General features: G+C 32.9%; 2 protein-coding genes across 3 annotated transcripts; one reads left to right on the forward strand and one right to left on the reverse strand.

Annotated features, from left to right (window-relative positions):
- Positions 1 to 740: 740 nt before the first annotated feature.
- Positions 741 to 6,809, reverse strand: LOC132038550 (uncharacterized). Of its 2 annotated transcripts, XM_059429225.1 has the most exons (8): positions 6,453 to 6,802; positions 5,132 to 5,610; positions 4,957 to 5,029; positions 4,757 to 4,837; positions 4,433 to 4,496; positions 2,310 to 2,397; positions 2,145 to 2,229; positions 741 to 1,078 (listed from the first exon to the last, which is right to left on the reverse strand). In XM_059429225.1, the coding sequence occupies exons 1-8, from the start codon at positions 6,537 to 6,539 to the stop codon at positions 1,037 to 1,039; spliced, it is 999 nt and encodes a 332-aa protein (XP_059285208.1). In that variant the 5' UTR covers positions 6,540 to 6,802; the 3' UTR covers positions 741 to 1,036. The 2 variants fall into 2 exon arrangements, with proteins under 2 accessions (XP_059285208.1, XP_059285275.1); XM_059429292.1 differs by lacking the exon at positions 4,757 to 4,837 and having other exon boundaries at positions 6,453 to 6,809.
- Positions 6,810 to 15,764: 8,955 nt separating this feature from the next.
- LOC132038674 (plasmodesmata-located protein 2-like) lies at positions 15,765 to 17,969 on the forward strand. Its single transcript, XM_059429378.1, has 3 exons — positions 15,765 to 16,583; positions 17,073 to 17,180; positions 17,642 to 17,969. Exons 1-3 carry the CDS (start codon positions 15,794 to 15,796, stop codon positions 17,647 to 17,649), a joined length of 906 nt encoding a protein of 301 aa, XP_059285361.1. The 5' UTR covers positions 15,765 to 15,793; the 3' UTR covers positions 17,650 to 17,969.
- The last annotated feature ends 748 nt before the right edge of the window (positions 17,970 to 18,717 follow it).

Consider the following 18,717-nt stretch of genomic DNA (forward strand, 5'->3'; position numbering starts at 1 on the left):
CGTAATAACAATAAATAACTGTTCAAAGCATGGATTAAAAATTGAGAGCAAAGTTTTCATATTGGTCGTACTTGCAATCTAGACTCGTGTCGAAGTTGGTAATGGTGTTTAAAGAAATGGGAGATGATGACGGTAGTGGTTTTCAAATTTGAGGATGACATTAGTGATGATTGTGGTGGTGGCAGGCCAAATTTGGACGAAGGTGGTGATGGTCGTTCAAATAATGAGGACAAAGTGGTATGGTGGCGGCGATGACGACAGATCTGAAAAAGAAACAAGGTGGCGACGGAAAGAAGGGGAAGGAGAAGGGTGGATGGTGGGGCAATGGTAAGCAGGACGGTGATATATGGTAAGAGTAAAATGAATAAGAGATGAAAAAACAAATGGATAAATAAATGCCTTTCAAGTGTATCACACACCGCCATATTAGCGAAAAACATCTAAAAGACAAGTAATGTTCAATAGGAACAAATCCAAGTTTTAGTGTCGAAGTGAATAAGTTTAGGGGGTGGGTTCAGTATTCAGCCTTATAACAAGACATCAAATCTCTTGCACCTTTTCCTCATGAAGCGTGAATGTTTGTGAGAAGTATGTTTTAAATTGCTGTTCATCCAATTAGAAATGCAATTCTCTACACTGAAATATGTAGGTAAATGCAACTTCAAGAAGAGTTCAGCAGGTTATATTGTATGCTAGAATTAGCTCAGTAATAAAATGCACAGCTTAAAAGGCTCAAATAATACTCAAAAAGCTTATGTGGTATATATAATATCACATTAATCAATACACTAGAAAGACTCCCCTGGCTGGAAGGATAGAATGTGCTAAATAGAAGGACAAAAAAACTCTCTACATGCATTTCAACTCTCAATTGCTAGAATCTCATTCCTTGGCTATAATTGGCCCATATACAGCAGGAAGCCTCTAAAAAGGAGGAAGGTGCTTCATGGACATGAAAGAATAAATATAGGTAACAAATAAATATAGCTATTCTACAATATAGCTAACAAATAAATGAAGAGAAAATTTAGGTTTGTCAAGCGGTGAGGTATCGAGACGCGTGCGCAAAACCCCATAGCTACATTAAGAAGAACAAGAAATTGTCAGAGATTGGTAATAGAATGTTGAATGAATTGTTCGAATATTTCATCAGTCTGCTACAAAAAATACAAATGTCCTAGCCCTAGAACTCATTCCTACTGATTTTGAGACAATTTATAACAAAGACATGATAATCTTAAGCTCTTTATCCACAAGAAAGTATGTTTGAGTTTTGAGCACATTATTTTGACTTCTGAAAACTGCCCAAACACTTGAAACAGCTTATAAATAATCAGTTTTTCCGACAATTATTCGACGTTTCTATTAAGATATGACCCTTGAAAGTGCAAATAGGAGTAATACATCAGTTATATTTTTTCATATTTTTCACTGGTATGTGCTTTTAACGTTAGATAAAAGTTAACCTCCTAGACTTTTGGTTCTTAAAATTGAAGCAACTAAAAATCTCCGATTCTCCTTCAATCAGTCGATTAACGATGTCTCAGTCTGAAACTAGTAAAGGTCATCCACATGAATCCTTTATATCTATTCCGCTCTATTTAGGTCCATTTCATATCAATATTGGTAAATAATTTGCTTTTGATTGGAAAACTAGGAGTTGTTTAAATATTACACTTATACACCACGACTGATCTGTATGTCTCTAACCAAACTAAAAAGACTCATCCCAAATATCAAATCCAATGTAGTACAATAACTAACGAACAATTCAGCATTAATCCTCATCCGAGCATACAAGGAATTTCTCCTTTCTTTGACACAAAACTACTAGGAATCATTGATATACATTTAAGTAATAGGCTGAACCACTGAAGTATACATAGTTAAATACACATGATACAATCAAGTGTACTCTGCGTGTGTGTGTGTGCGGGTGCAAAGCAAAGCAAATTCACTCCTCGGAATTATTAGGAATCATGAATGAGTTTTACCTAAATTGACCTTTCTTGGCTAGGTTTCCTCTTTCTTTGTCTCTCTCTTTTTAAGTTGGTAAATCATTGATCCTCAGATAGTTCTTAGAAAATAGATTGGAAGTAGAATAATTAATGGGCAAGAAGACAAAGGGTTAATAAGAAAATTACCTCAACATTCTTCAGTTCAAACTCTTGATCATGTGCCAAGAATGAGTTCCCAAATGTTTCACAAGGTCCACTGCTGCCAGATAACCTTCGCAGAAAATTGGAAATAAGAAAGGAAGAAATTTGCAACTTGCAAGCCAATGTATAGTGCAAGGCAGAGAAACTCACAATTCACTGTCCAAGCTTAAAGCAAAATTTCCGCCTCCTCCAAGTGCCAGGATGTCATTCAAACACAAATGAAAATATCTATTGGCACCTATTCCAAAAATGGCAACAGTTTAGCTTATGTCTGCATGAATTACTTCAGATTGGGATTCTTGGGATTTTCTTCAACTAATATATGGTGATTTGCCTTTTGTATCGTTGCATTACATGTATCATAATGTGTATACAAAGCCCATATGTTATGTTATACAACAGAGACCCAAGTTTGGATGTGTATGTATCATACAAAAATGCTTAACAAAAACATGAACAAAAACATGAACAATCTCACTAAGACATTGAAATTTATGTTATTTTATTTTATTTTGTATTCGGTGGTCTGTGTGTAACATTTGAGCAACAAGAAGAAATATTTTTTCAGATTAACTGTTCAAAATACACATTTTCAATCAACTCTTGCTCCTCCTCTCAGCAAACAAAAAGAAATACTCCCTCCATTTCAATTTATGTGAACCTACTTCCTTATTAGTCCGTGCCAAAAAAAGAATGACCCCTTTCTATTTATTTTGTATTTATATACACAAAATATATGTGGTTTAAGCTCCCGTTTGGCCATAGATTTTGGGAGCATATTGTGAAGATTTGTTTTCAAATCTTTGTTTGGTAGACAGATTTTGAAGACAAATCTTCAAATCCCAAACTTTGGCTCAAACCTATTTTTGGGCCAAGATATTTTTTGGCCTTTATTTAACTTTTTAAAAACTACCCCAAACTTATATATTTTATAAAAAAAACTCTATTTATGACCCCTCCTCTCAGCAAACAAATTTCCAAATTAAAGCCTCCATTTCATAAAGTGAACGACTAAACTAGTTAGTCCGTTTTTTTTCTTGAACGGATGGATCTTTGTATATTTGAATTGAAACTAGTAAGTGTGTTATTCAATGATTTAAAATACACAAAATATATGTGATTAACAAGTATATATGTTTTGTACCACATAGTTTACGTAATGTTACGTGTTTTCCAAAACAAAATGTAAAATATGTTTTGAAAAACTATGTGTACATTTTCAAAACTTGAAAAACTTCACCCAAATTAAGTTTTTCAATTTTTTTTTTTTTTTTGGTTCCAAACATAAATTGAAACGGAGGGTTCACATAAATTGAAACGGAGGGAGTAAGAAAAAAGAGGGTAAATATCATATTTGGAGATTGAAAGAATCTCATCAAGGGTCACAATAAAGGACCATACCAGGCTTTCAACTAAGTTGCAGTGAATTAATTTGCTGATAATTGTTAGAAAGGGTTAAGACTTTTGAGATATGTTTATCACCTCAATTTGCCAGTGACAGTACACACAACAGTACCTACTAAGAAGTAAGAACCAGCCTTCATTTTTCATCAGAGAGACTAAACTATGTCGAAAGGGGGAAATTAAGGTTCCTGGTAAACATGTAACAACGCAACATAATAAAACTAGCGATAGCTTTTTTTTTTTTTTGAGAGAAAAAAATTCTGAAAGTTTTATTATGTTGCACTCTTTAAAGCAGGCTTTTGGCATACATCTTCGACGGTATACTTAGCTGGGGTGAAAAGCATAGAAGGGAAAGGGTTACTTCTCTTGTTAGGTAAGGAAATAAAGAGGGGATAAAAAGTGGATAGGTAATGCCAGTTTATCAATCTCTCCTAAACAAGACAGAGAAGGAAGTATATGGCTTTTACATACCTTCCAAACATATTAAAAACATGGAGACGTTTATGAGTTATGGAAGTAAAAACCTTCCTCTTCTCAGAACTAGATATAGTATAAATGTGCATCGATTACATTGAAGATAAGTAGATTCCAATCAGCCGTAACAGAGTCAAATACTTTCAGATAGGTTCATCAAATGGCCTCTATCTCCAACCATAATGGACAACTTTCCTCGTGAGTCTAAATAACCATACAACACAATGCAACAACTGGAAGAGCCAGTTTCCATAAATAATGTTTAAACAAATTGGCTCGTGTATATAATTGTGAGGGCTCATAATTCATCCATGCAGTTTCTCCCAAACGGAAATTTTCTAGTACTGCTTTCATACGAACTGAAATGGTAACAATCATCCAGACAATTTCCTTACCTGTTGGTCTAAATAACCTTGGTTCGCCATATAGCGTTGTGAATACAAATGTTTGATTTGTTCCCTGTCAACAATAATACAATAATAATATTAGCCATGTAAACAAAATCAAAGCTAGGTGAAGATGAGAAAGGCAGATATAGGCTATTGTTTTTTAATTCTTCATTTGGAGTTGAGGGGGTTTGAGACCCCGTTTCTGCACCAAGTCAATTACCAAGAGTAAGATTACACAAGAAACTGGTGGTTTTCTTTTTGAACATTACTTCGCTATTAGATTTTTTTCAGTTAAAGAAAATTTAATCCTGCATTTGATTGCTTTATTACTTGGTACTTCCTCTTTGCAGTAGGCCTCAAAGGTGCATCAAGCAACCCACCAAATACTGCACCCTTCTTATCACCGGTAATCTGAGACAAACATTATAAAGAAAATTCATCTTCAAAAGAAGGAACGGATCCTTTAAAAATAGCTAAAATGTCGGGAATGCATGCATGACAAATATTTGCAGCAATTTAGGTGAACATACCAGCAAGCAAGGACCAGAAATATCAGCGCTCTTCCGAATAAGAGTACGAAGTGATATACCGTGTCTGGCCGTGCTGCCCTTCATTAGAATGAACAGGTTAGTTATTGATACTGTATTCAGGCTACCAAAGTTGCATCAGAAGTAGCAGTAGAAACAATTTTAAAATCAAGATTACCTATATAACAAGATCCATTGACAACCTTTCACTATATTAGGAAGGGCAGACTGGAAAAAATCATATAAATGTGGAGTAATGAAAACAGAATCAGTGGTGAGATAGGCCATGGACTGGTCAAAACTGTGTCTATCAGGAGCATCTTCAAAAGTTTCCGAACAGCTGGCAATGCTCCCAGCAGAATTAGGCTCTCCATTATCCTTGTCTGTATTTACTGTTTCCTTTTTTTCACAAACTGAACTACTGATGGAGCCATTTTCACCTTTTTCTGGAAGAATATCTGGTATGTAATCATCGTGAACCTCAAAATTATCGAGAGGTTTATCGCGCCACGAGAAACTTTTACTTCTCCAAGTATAAGAATTTGATTGAAGTGGTTTGACCTCTCTTCGATCTCTTATATTCACAAAATATGTTGATGGTAGAAGGAAAGAAAATATCGATGTGATAGATTTTCCCTCCTTGGTATACGGCCTGGCCTAAACACAGAGAGAGGTAATGTTACAAATAATATGTAAGCCTTAATCAAACAACAAATCTTCCAATGCAGAAAAAGGAAGGGAAAACAATGTAGAGCTTCTATTTATGCTTAAATAAACAAATATTCTAAACAACAATAGAATAAGATAAATGTCGCATGAGTAGTAGCTCACTCTCCAGCAGGAAATGCAAACTCTATATGAATATACATATAATTCTATTCAATATCGCAGCTGACAAATGCTGTTCCATTTAGTGACAAACAACTATAAACAAACCCGAGCTTGAACGCCCAGTGTTCTTTCTTGTCAACTTTTATTCTCATAATAAATATATCAAGTACTTCATATTGTGCAACCTCAAAATAAACAACCATGAAATAACTAACTAAATACTTCGATACTTTTAAAAGTTTCATCTTTTATTGTCATCTTAATTTCTGCTTTCAGTTACATGATTCACCTCATATACAAATTCCTTAGACATGATAAATAGCTTTTATCATTTTACTTTTTAGTTTCAGTTACCTATATCATATTCATATACAAATTCTTTAAACATCACATATCATTTTTCTCTTTTTTTTATTCAGTTACCAATTTCATGCTCATATATAAATCCCTTAAACATCATATAAAGTTTTCATCTTTTTTTTCTTTTTTTAGTTATCCAATTCAGTTTATGCACAAACTAATCACCCCAAATTGACAGATCACCAAAAGTTAACATTTTTCCAGCAAAACCAATTGAATTACACATATATTAATGAACAAAAAAACTTTAAATTAACAAAACATTCAAGAAAGCTTAAATTCTAACAAAGAAAGATGAAAAAAAGAACCTGAGATTGTTGATCAACAGATTTAGAAGGTGAAGCTGAAAATAGACGTGAAAGTTTCTCAGAAACTGTATCCTTTACAGCATACATAGTTCTTTTTTTTTTTTTTTTTTTTTTTTTTTTTTATTTTCAAGAACCTTTGAAATTTAGAACAAAACTGAGATTTAAAGAGTTATTTTGAGATACCCAAATTCAAAAATTTATTGAAAAAGGCAATGTGAATGCAAAAGGGTGTCTTTTTCTTGAATTGCATTTGGATTTTTTGGGATCTTGATCTGAGCACCGACGGCTTTTGTAAATAACAGCTGAAAACAGAAGGAAAAACAAAAAAAAAAAAAGGATGAATTGGAAAATAAGGGAACTTTTTTTTTTTTTTTTGGTCGAAAAATAAGGGACTGTCTGATTAAAATTTTAGACCAGGATATTCTGATTTTGACTTTGTACCGACTTTTTTTTTTTCTTCTTCTTTTGACTAGTTGGTAGGGAGAAATGGGGGGAAACTAATTTTTTTTTGGGAGAAAAATGAAATTAATTTTATGAATGGGTGATTTGCACAAATAGGATCTTTGGGTATCCCAGTTAAACTTTGGCCTGATTAAGAAAAAGTGCAACAATTTCGTTAGGATTGGGAGCAAAATCTGAGTGAATTTTCTTATTTGAGATTGGGAAGATTTAATCCTGATGAATCGCTAGGATTGCAGTCATACGATTTGCCTTAAACAATAAGTCATACACTCATAGTGATAGATTTTGGCCATATATAGAGCGTGATGATCTTTTCAGCATTGGTGCCCGAAATTTTGACAATTCATTAGGCTAAAATCCTGACAATTACCATAACTTATTGTGCATAAATTTTAGCAACATATTTTTGCTTCAAAATTGATTGAAATTGTTTCAATTCAATTTCAAATTTGATATCCAACCTTCTAATGTTAGTAAAAATAATTTTCATGTTAGATTTTTACCCAATCCTTCAAAAATTAATAGACTCGTTTTATCTCCTCTACAAACAAACTCAATAAAATCCAATTTTAGTGCCCTTTAAGTTTCTATAATTCAAAATTATCACAATAAATAACGCGTCTTCAAATTTCTACTGCACAGAAGGAGGAGAAGAAAGAAGAAAAAGTACAACAACAACAACAATAGCAGGTGAGTCCCACAACGCGAAATGCCAGAGAGGGTAGAGTGTACGCGACCTACCCCTACCTTAGGTTGGAGGGCGTTTCCGGAAGACGCCGGCTCGAAAAGCATATGAAAAGGTCGATACGGGCAACCAAATCAAAGTAATTATGAAAATGAAAACAATGAAAGTAAATAAGTCGTTATAAACCAACAAATACTCGCAAAATCGAGAGAAAATAGAGTAATATAACTAATCGTAAGAAAGGATAAACGCGACTACTTACTAGCCTTCTATCCTAATATGAGTCATCCATACCCTTCTATCTATGATGAATGTATATATTTGCACAACTTTATTTTAACCTAGTCAAATTAAACACCACCCTTTCAAAAGACCAACTCGTGAAAATTTAACTTTGTAAATTGGACATCTGTAATCACGTTTAGATTAGCCGAATAAAAAGCATAATTTAAACATCAAGTCATAGATTAAGGTAGGGTCGCAATCCTAACATATGAATGCTTGTTGACGTCAAGTATAAACCAATTTTAACTCAAGGAATTGACTAATCACATAGTTAATTTGATCGTTTAAGTTTATACTTTGTTTTTGTTCTTTTGAAGTGTGATAACCACGACAGTGACAAAGTCTCAGTAGAAATAAACAATTAAACTCAGGACATGAAACGTCTTCTTCTTCTAAACCTTAATCATAGTTTCGTAATATTCTTGTCTTCTACTTCAATTTTAGGATAAAACATTCTTCAAAAAGACAAAACATAATTTGAGAATTAATTAAATTAAAAAGAACGCGGAAACAGTCGCCGCGTGTGATCGGTTGAAGCTTATGGTATAGAAAATACAGACTACAAAGGACCCATAATTGAACATTTATTAAAAATTAAAAACAAGAACACTAAAAAGTAAATATTGGAAGCTAAAAATATACTAAAGTGCTTCACATGGCGGTGAATTTTTTTACAGGAGCAGTAGTTTTTTGCAACTCTTGTTTCTAATAACCCTTTCAGTACAATTTATTTTCGTCCTTTAGGGATCAACAATAATATTTAATTTGCACATCCAGTGTGAGTCGAAACCCTACGAAAATATTTCGGTATTATTTTTTATAATTTAAATAGAAGAAAATGATATTACGAATGATATGTGAGATATGATTCATTTTTCGAGTGATTGATTCCACGAGGGCTTAAACATGTTTTGAACCACCAAGAAATTTAGAAATTGGGACAGATTTGAGCAAAATGAGATGGATATCAAATAGAAATCAATAACGGTTGAAGAGTCCCACATCGGATAAAAAAAAGAGAAAAAAGATGGATGGTCTGCTTATATGGTCTTGGATAATCCTCCCCTCATGATCTAGCTTTAGGGGTTGAATTAGGCACAAAATCCATTTCTTTAGAATAACTTTTGTAAGCAAGTCTTGTAATTAACCCATACTGATTTAACTTAAATAAAAATAACTAACACCAATAAGAGCATACGTAGTAGGATAAATGAAATCTCTCCACCTTTAATCATGGATTACGAATTGAGTCTGAGAATAGAGAAATTCATGGTAGGGTGTTGAATGCAACCATTTCACCTAATCGTTTAAGACTTTTAAGTTATATACCCAATATCGTCCTCTCACATGGGGGTTTGATAACTCTTAATTTCATAATGAGAGACAATGAGACTTGAATTCATGACCTTTGCTTTTGTACCACTTTGAAGTGTGTGCCATCTAAAAGTTTAAGCTAATTAAAATTAGATATCAAACTTTTAATTTTTCTTAATTATAGATTAGCGATTTCCACTTTAATAGGCTCTATGCCATACTAATATGGAATAGTCGAAATAATGACCATAACAAGATAAACAAAAAATCTTTATGAGCTACTGTTAGCAGCTAATCTCCCAAATCTTGCCAATTTCAAGCAATCTATCTTGCAGTTACTGTTAGAAGCTAATCAATCAAATCTTGCCAACTTAATATCTTGCAGTTATCACATGATAAAGACTGGTTGCCATAACTATATCAAGCCATTAATAAATAAGTTCAACTATCTCATGCTAGCTTATAGATAGCCGTACTTGTACCATTGATTCTCAATAGTGATTCAACCTCCATTAAAGAATGTTCAATTTCAGACAACCAAATCAAAACAAATATACCGTGAAACTTAATTAATGATTTCAAAATTCAAAATCTTGAAATTTACAGTATGTTTTTCATATGTACTTTGGTCAAACTTTCACCGTTTATCCATGTTTACTCCCACTCTCCCAACTCTCTATTACCTAGGGAATATTTCTTAACACTTTACGAGTTGTTTTTTTGTTGGTTTTTAAAACCATATTTTTTTGTTCTCATTCTCTTCAAATACTACTAAAATATTCTGTCTCAATTAATAAAAAAAAAAAAAAAAAATTCCCCCCATATGGCCATTGTTAGTAAAAAATAGATTTAGAAGTTAAAATACAGTATCAAATTGTCCTGGTACATATATATGTGTACTGATAAAGATACAGATACCCTATTTTCTCAGCTCTGCACATCCAAAGATAGACAATAGTAGGCCATCTAAAAAGAAAGTGAATCCCAAACACCACTACTAAAACCAAGACCCCTTTTTCCAGATTAAAAAAAAAAAGAAAAAAAAAAGAAAAGAAAACCAAACTTCAAGAAGAAAGAGTACTAGTGATATCCCTTACTAATTTCTTAAGCAAAAAAAAACCCCTTCAAAGCTGCATTCTTTTCTCTCTCAAAACCTTCATAAGAGCAAAAACCATGCTATAATTTTTCAAGAATCTTCAATGGGGTTGCCCAAGAAACCACTTTGTTGCATTTTCTCTGTTTTCTTGGTCATTCTTGCAATTTTCAAACTAATAGCACCAGTTGAATCTGCATCTGGTGACACTACTTTAGTGTACAAAGGTTGTGCAAAACAGGCATTATCAGATCCATCTGGTGTTTACTCACAAGCCCTTTCAACTCTTTTTGGCTCACTTGTTCCACAATCTTCAAAGTCTAATTTTTACAAAACTACTACAGGTACCGGCCAAACAACAATAACAGGTCTTTTTCAATGTATAGGTGACCTTTCAAATGTTGATTGTTATAAATGTGTGAATGGTTTACCTATACTTTGTTTTTGTTCTTTTGAAGTGTGATAACCACGACAGTGACAAAGTCTCAGTAGAAATAAACAATTAAAGTACAGGACATGAAACGTCTTCTTCTTCTAAACCTTAATCATAGTTTGGTAATATTCTTGTCTTCTGCTTCAATTTTAGAATAAAACATTCTTCAAAAAGACAAAACATAATTTGAGAATTAATTAAATTAAAAAGAACGCGGAAACAGTCGCCGCGTGTGATGGGTTGAAGCTTATGGTATGGAAAATCCAGACTACAGAGGATCCATAATTGAACATTTATTAAAAATTAAAAAAAAAGAACACTAAAAAGTAAATATTGGAAGCTAAAAATATACTAAGTGCTTCACATGGTGGTGAATCTTTTAATAGGAGCAGTAGTTTTTTGAAACTCTTGTTTCTAATAACCCTTTCAGTACAATTTATTTTCGTCCTTAGGGATCCACAATGATATTTGCACATCCAGTGTCACTCGAAACCCTATGAAAATAATTCGGTATTATTTATTATAATTTAAATAGAAGAAAATGATATTACGAATGATATGTGAGATATGTTTCATTTTTCGAGTGATTGATTCCACGAGGACTTACTACTCCTTCGATATAAACCAATATATCTATCACTCTCAGCTAGCTGAAACATGCTTTGAATCACCAAGAAATTTAGAAATTGGGACAGATTTGAGCAAAATAAGATAATGCCCTTTGGTAAATCAAATAGAAATCAATAATTGTTGAAGAGTCCCATATCGGATAAAAAAAAATAAAATTGTACAATCCTTTCCTCATGAGCTAACTTTAGAGGTTGAATTAGATATAAAATTCATTTCTTTACATTAACTTTTGTAAGTAAGTCTTGTAATTAACCCATTCTTATTTAACTTAAATAAGAATAAGTAACACCAATAAGGGCGTATGTAGTAGGATAAATGAAATCTCTCCACCTTTAATGAGAATAGAGAAATTCATGGTAGCGTGTTGAATGCAACCATTTCACCTAATAGTTTAAGACTTAAAGTTATATACCCAATATCGTCCTCTCACGTGGGGGCTTGATTCTTTTTACGAGGCAAGCACAAGAAAACTCTTAATTTTCATAATGAGAGACAACGAGACTTGAATTCATGACCTTTGCTTTTATACCACTTTGAAGTGTGTGTCATCTAACAGTTTAAGCTAATTAAAACTAGTCATCACACTTTTAATTTTCTTAATTATAGATTAGCTATTTCCAAGCTATTTCCACTTTATTAGGCTCTATGCTGTACTACTTTGGAATAGTAGAAATAATGAATTTCGAAGACCATAATAATAAACAAAAAATCTTTATGAGCACACTATTTCTAGCTACTATTGGAAGCTAATCTCTCAGATCTTGCCAATTTCAAGCAATCTATCTTGCAGTTACTGTTAGAAGCTAATATATCAAATCTTGCGAACTTAATATCTTGCAGTTATCACATGATAACTATTGGTTGCCATAACTATATCAAGCCATAATAAAGAAGTTCAGCTGTCTCATGCTAGCAGTACTTGTACCATTGATTCACAATATTTATTCAAACTCCATTAAAGAATGTTCAATTTCAGACAAACAAATCAAAACAACCAATACAAAACAAATATACCGTGAATCTTAATTAACCATTTCAACATTCAAAATCTTGAAATTTACAGTATGTTTTTCAAATGTAATTTGGTCAAACTTTCACCGTTTATCCACGTTTACTCCCACTCTCCACGAGTCCGGAACCAAAATGCCCTCAAAAAAACCACTTTGTACCAAAATACCCTAACAAAAAAAAATGGTACAAAACTACCTTTAGCGCAGTAATTTATTGCGCTAAAGCAGTTCACGGAGACGGAGCGTTAACTTCAACTTAGCGCGATTTTTCTTGCGTAATAGAAACGATTAAAAAAAAAAAAAAAATTCTATAACGCAGTAAAATACTGCGTTACAGAAAAAGTACAAAAAAAAATTAAAATTGGCCAACTTTATTTTTTTCAACACTAAGTGTTTTTTTCCATAATTTGACCAATGATTAGTCGTGTGTCAAGACTTCGAAACGTCAATATTTTATATAGAACCTGATTTTTTTATTGCGTACAATAATGTAGGCTCAATACATCAAGGATATGTAAACGTTCGGATCGTCATTTTAGGGGTTGAAAAAGTGCCCGAAGTAAGTTTTGTTTGTAAACTTTAGGTTTAAGTGTTCTATATACATAGACGTCCATTTTTGTTTGAAGACTTGTTGTCATTAGCTTAAAGTTTTTTATTTTTAGGGTTTAGATTTAAATGTGTTATTTCGAATATACGCGATTTTTTGCGCTCGGACGTCCAATTTACGCGATTTTTTTTTTGTAACATATTCGAAAGAAAGTTATGCATTAAAAAATAACACACTTAAGGAACTTAGTGTTTTTTTCCATAAAAAGATCGCAACATCTTATTTTAATAAATCTTTTCTTTGCAGCGCTTAGTGTTTTTTCCATACTTTGACTAACGATTAGTCGTGTGTCAAGACTCCGAAACGTCAATATTTTATATAGAACCTGCTTTTTTTTTTTGCGTACTATAATGTAGGCTCAATACATCAAGGATACGTAAACATTCGGATCGTCGTTTTAGGGGTTGAAAAGGTACCCGAAGTAAATTTTGTTTAAGGTTTAAGTGTTTTATTTTTTAAGATTTTGATTTAAGCGTGTTATTTTTTAATCAAGACATAACTTTATTTTGAATATAAATATAATTCTAAAGAATATAGGGAAAAAAACTAGTTGTAAAGTGGTCAAACTTTAGATGGTCATAACTTTGCGCTCGGACGTCCGTTTTACCCGTTTTTTTTTAACTTGCGTATTTTTTCGAGATCTATGCGGACAAACAGCCGCAAGGCGGTTTGGTCGAGCCGATTTTTTTAAAAAACACCTTTTATCCCATTCAATTTCAATTTTCCCCCAAATTGGCGTGGAATTTTCAGTTTTATTTACTTATAAGATGATGATACGCAATAGATTTCAACGTAAAAATTCCGAGGTAATATAGCTATGAATGTCAATTTCACTTGCGGTTTCAATTTTTGAAAATAAAGTCTAATTTTCTCGACATATAAAGTTGACTAAAATAACCTTACGGTCAAACACTAAATTTTTTCAAACAAAACTTACTTCGGGCACCTTTTCAACCCCTAAAATGACGATCCGAACGTATACGTATCCTTGATGTATTGAGCCTACATTATTGTACGCAGAAAAAAATATCAGGTTCTATATAAAATATTGACGTTTCGGAGTCTTGACACACGACTAATCGTTGGTCAAAGTATGAAAAAACACACTAAGTGCTGCAATTTTTTTTAGTGCTCGCTATTTTACTGCGCTATACAAACCAAAAAAATATATATTCTTTAGCGCAGTAAAATACTGCGCTAAAGCAGTTAAAAACCTTTTGGCAACGGCTTTAGTTTCAATAAATCTAAACCCTAAAAATAAAAAAAAACCTTAAGCTAATGACAACAAGTCTTGAAACAAAATGGACGTTTATATATATAGAACACTTAAACCTAAAGTTTACAAATAAAACTTACTTGAGGCACCTTTTCAACCCCTAAAATGACGATCCGAACGTTTACATATCCTTGATGTATTGAGCCTACATTATTATACGCAGAAAAATTATATCAGGTTCTATATAGAATATTAACGTTTCGGAGTCTTGACACACAACTAATCGTTGGTCAAAGTATGAAAAAAAACACTAAGTGTTGCAAAAAATAAAATTGGCCAATTTTTTTTTTTTTTTTAGTTTTTTTTTTGTTTCTATAACGCGTATTTTACTGTGTTATAGAATTTTTTTTTTTTTTTTAACTGCTTCTATAACGCAGTAAAATACTGCGCTAAAGCAGTTAACGGCTTCGTCTCCGTGAACTGCTTTAGCGCAGTAAATTACTACGCTAAAGGTAGTTTTGTAACATTTTTTTTTGGTTGGGGTATTTTGATTCAAAGTGATTGTTTGGGCGGCATTTTGGTTCCGGACTCCACTCTCCACCTCTCAGTTACCTAAGGAATATTTCTTAACACTTTATGAGTTGTTTTTTGGCCAAACCCATCGACAAACACCTGTGGCCGTCCACTTCTTTCACTTGAGCACCTAAAGTGGCCCTTGTTCCATTTAGACACTTCAGTTGGGTCATTCCTATTCCACTTAGACACTTTTTGCATTGTTATCGGAGTAAAACCAACACCAGTTGTCTCCTACGTGGATTAAGTGACCAATTAAATTGTGCCAGCTCATTTAAATTGTGCCAACTCAATTAAATTGTGCCAACTCATTTTAATTGCAAATTCACTAATTTGTAAATTCGTGGAGTTTTGACCATTAAAAATTGGGGCTTTTGGGCTGGTTGGATGTGCAATGAGGTGGCGCCCCCTTTGGTGTTGATTTTGCTCCGACAACGGTGTAAAAAGTGTCTAGTGGAATAGGAATGACTCACCTGAAGTGTTTAAATGGAACAAGGGTCACTTTAGTGCGCTGTGAAAGAATTGGATATCCGGTGTCTGTCGATGGGTTTGGCCTTGTTTTTTTGTTGGTTTTTAAAACCATATTTTTTGTTCTCATTCTCTTCAAATACTACTAAAATATTCTGTCTCAATAAAAAAAAAAAAAATCCCCCCATATGGCCATTGTTAGTAAAAAATAGATTTAGAAGTTAAAATACAGTATCAAATTGTCCTGATACATATATATATTATGTGTACTGATAAAGATACAGATACCCTATTTTCTCAGCTCTGCACATCCAAAGATAGACAATAGTAGGCCATCTAAAAGGAAAGTGAATCCCAAACACCACTACAAAAACCAAGACCCCTTTTTCCAGAAAAAAAAAGAAAATAGAAACTAATTTCAAGAAGAAATAGAGAAATAGTAGTCTACTAGTGATATCCCTTACTGATTTCTTAAGCAAAAAAAAAACCTTCAAAGTTGCATTCTTTTCCTCTCAAAACCTTCATAAAGAGCAAAAACCATGCTATAATTTTTCAAGAATCTTCAATGGGGTTGCCCAAGAAACCATTTTGTTGCATTTTCTCTGTTTTCTTGGTCATTCTTGCAATTTTCAAACTAATAGCACCAGTTGAATCTGCATCTGGTGACACTACTTTAGTGTACAAAGGTTGTGCAAAACAGGCATTATCAGATCCATCTGGTGTTTACTCACAAGCCCTTTCAACTCTTTTTGGCTCACTTGTTTCACAATCTTCAAAGTCTAAGTTTTACAAAACTACTACAGGTACCGGGGGGTCCACAATAACAGGTCTTTTTCAATGTATAGGTGACCTTTCAAATGTTGATTGTTATAAATGTGTGAATGGTTTACCTATACTAATAGACAAACTATGTGGCAACCCTACTCCTGTTGCTGCACGAATTCAACTTTTAGGATGTTACATGTTATATGAGGTATCTGGTTTTCCTCAAATATCAGGTATGGAAATGTTGTACAAGACTTGTAGTGGGAAAAATAATCCAGGTAGTGGATTTGAAGAGAAGAGGGATACTGCTTTTTCCACATTGGAAAATGGCATGGCTAGTGCTAGTAATGGATTTTACACAGCAAATTATGAGTCTATTTTTGTTTTGGGACAATGTGAAGGAGATGTGGGAAATTCTGATTGTGCTGAGTGTGTTAAAAATGCTGTCCAAAAAGCTCAAGTTGAATGTGGTAGCTCAGTTTCTGGCCAAATTTTCCTACACAAGTGCTTTGTCAGTTTTAATTATTATCCAAATGGGGCTCCCAAAAAACCATCAGCATCTTCAAATTGGTATCCATCTGCTTCAGCAGGTACATTTCTTGAATTGATATGACATCTTAATTTTAGGGATTTTTCATTTCTGGCCGGTCAACCCAAATTAATTACTGACGCTAGCTAAAATAGACAACACATATACACTGATTTTGTATATTATATGTATACCACACATATATTATACGTTTATTTATACTTCATATACAAGATATACACATTTGCAGGCTATTATTTTGTCAAATTTGTTACTTGAATGGTTTCTGGTTTGTCCAAAGAGTTAAAACACCCTAATCAAGATTTTGTCTTTCTTAGACTTTTGAGCTGTCCACTTCATTAATTTAGTTGTACATGTTATTAAAAAAGGATCTTGGAATAAACAAATAAGGAGCATGGTAAATTGATTTTATAAGATGTCACTGTCAACAAGATGTTTGTCTAGCTTAGATTTGTGTGCTATCATTATATACTTGTTATCAATAGTTGTGTAGTAATGAGAGTTGTGTTCAATGAATGTGTTGGGATAGGCCAAGACACAGGGAAGACAGTGGCTATAATACTAGGAGGAGCAGCAGGAGTTGCTTTTCTAGTCATTTGCATGCTGTTTGCACGGAACCAAATGAAGAAACATGATGGTAAGTGCAAACTTAACCAAGTGGTAGTAAATATTTTGAATAATAACATTTTTGATCCCTCAATTATTGATTAATTATGATTTTGGTCCTTATAATGTACGTCACACCACGTCTAACCTTCACTTATATAGGAAACATGTTATATTTGGACCACTTCTAGAAGTATATTACTCTCAATTATGGAGTAACAGTACAAGCTTAACATAATATATGCATAATTAAGATGGTTAATAATTTTGGGAATATGTGAATATTCATAAGTAAAGGGATCAAAAGTATACATTTCAAGTAATTGAATGTTAAAATGTGTTGATAAGTCAGATATCACAAGGTATAAAGTTAGAATTTATCAATAATTGAGGGACCAAAGTGCTATTAGCCCTAATTTTTTCTATGGTTTAAATATCCTTTAAATATTGCCATTTGCTTATGTTATGTTATGATTTAAATATTTGCTGCAGATTATTGAAGGGATCAGCTGTGTATTATAAAGGCTGGCAAAAGCTTTTTCTTAGGTGGATTCTTTCCTTGTTTAGATTTTCTTCCTGGAAGAAAAAAAAAGAATTTTTATTTTCTTGAAATTCCTAAAAGTGAGGGAGTTTGTGAGCTGTAATTCTTGGAATTATTAGGTAAAAAGGGGAAAAACAAAAAAACCATTGAGCAGAGAGTAATTTTGGGGTGATGAAACTGAGATGAATGGGACATTAAATTTTGGAGAAATGATGTAAGAGTACATGTTTTTGTCAACTATGAAGAAGATTGGAAAAGAGCAACTAATGGTTTTGGCCTTTTTCTCCTATTGCCATGTGCATGTTGTCTCTTTTCTCTCTGTCTCGAATAACGGTTCTCCATTTTTCTTTAAAGTTTTATACTTTTTAGAAAGTTTTCTCCCTCTCTGTCTGTGTGTGTGCATTTCCACTTGTCTAATATATGAATTAAATATTAATTTATGTTACTTGGGTCAATATCCAAGAACAACATTGTGGTTTTAGCATCTTCATCAGTTCAGTAATTTTTTTTTTTTTTGTTCCACCAAACTTAGAATGCAGAAGGATAAAAGGAGGTGGAGATGGCAAGGATGTTTAGAATAATTCATTCAAAATCTGTATATAACATTCTTATTTGATGTGCCCTCCTCCTTGTTTGCCTGTGTTTATCGTGCATTATTTGGTGTGCCCTCCTCCAGGCCAACTAAGGTCCGGCATATAATTTGCATACACATACTTTTAACATTTAATCATAATTACGTGAAATGCATTTTCACTCTAATTTTAATTCTTAAGATTAATTGTTTAGTAAGATATAGATAATCGATGCAAGTAAATATTTACCTTGCTAGTTCACTCGAAGCTTTCATTATGTAAATGGGGTTCAACAATCAGTGTATATAGAGAAAATGATAAAACAAAGGTACCTTATCTTTGGTAGTACGTTCAAAATAGTCCTTTAAGTATCAACCAAGTAGTTTTGGGGTGTTTTAAGTTTGTTAAAAGTGAATGCTTTTGGTTACGGTCAAATATTTACCAAATTCTGATTG

Source organism: Lycium ferocissimum, chromosome 1 (assembly GCF_029784015.1).
Source record: "Lycium ferocissimum isolate CSIRO_LF1 chromosome 1, AGI_CSIRO_Lferr_CH_V1, whole genome shotgun sequence".
NCBI lineage: Eukaryota > Viridiplantae > Streptophyta > Magnoliopsida > Solanales > Solanaceae > Lycium > Lycium ferocissimum.

Bases quoted from the DNA above. Each gene is read 5' to 3' on its own strand.
- LOC132038550 (XM_059429225.1), bottom strand. From the start codon at position 6,539: ATGTATGCTGTAAAGGATACAGTTTCTGAGAAACTTTCACGTCTATTT. The intron at 4,838-4,956 runs GTATGTTCACCT...TGTTTGTCTCAG, and splicing joins TTTCTGGTCCTTGCTTGCTG to ATTACCGGTGATAAGAAGGG. The intron at 1,079-2,144 runs GTAATTTTCTTA...TTCTTAATGTAG, and splicing joins TTGAACTGAAGAATGTTGAG to CTATGGGGTTTTGCGCACGC.
- LOC132038674 (XM_059429378.1), top strand. From the start codon at position 15,794: ATGGGGTTGCCCAAGAAACCATTTTGTTGCATTTTCTCTGTTTTCTTG. The intron at 16,584-17,072 runs GTACATTTCTTG...GTGTTGGGATAG, and splicing joins GTATCCATCTGCTTCAGCAG to GCCAAGACACAGGGAAGACA.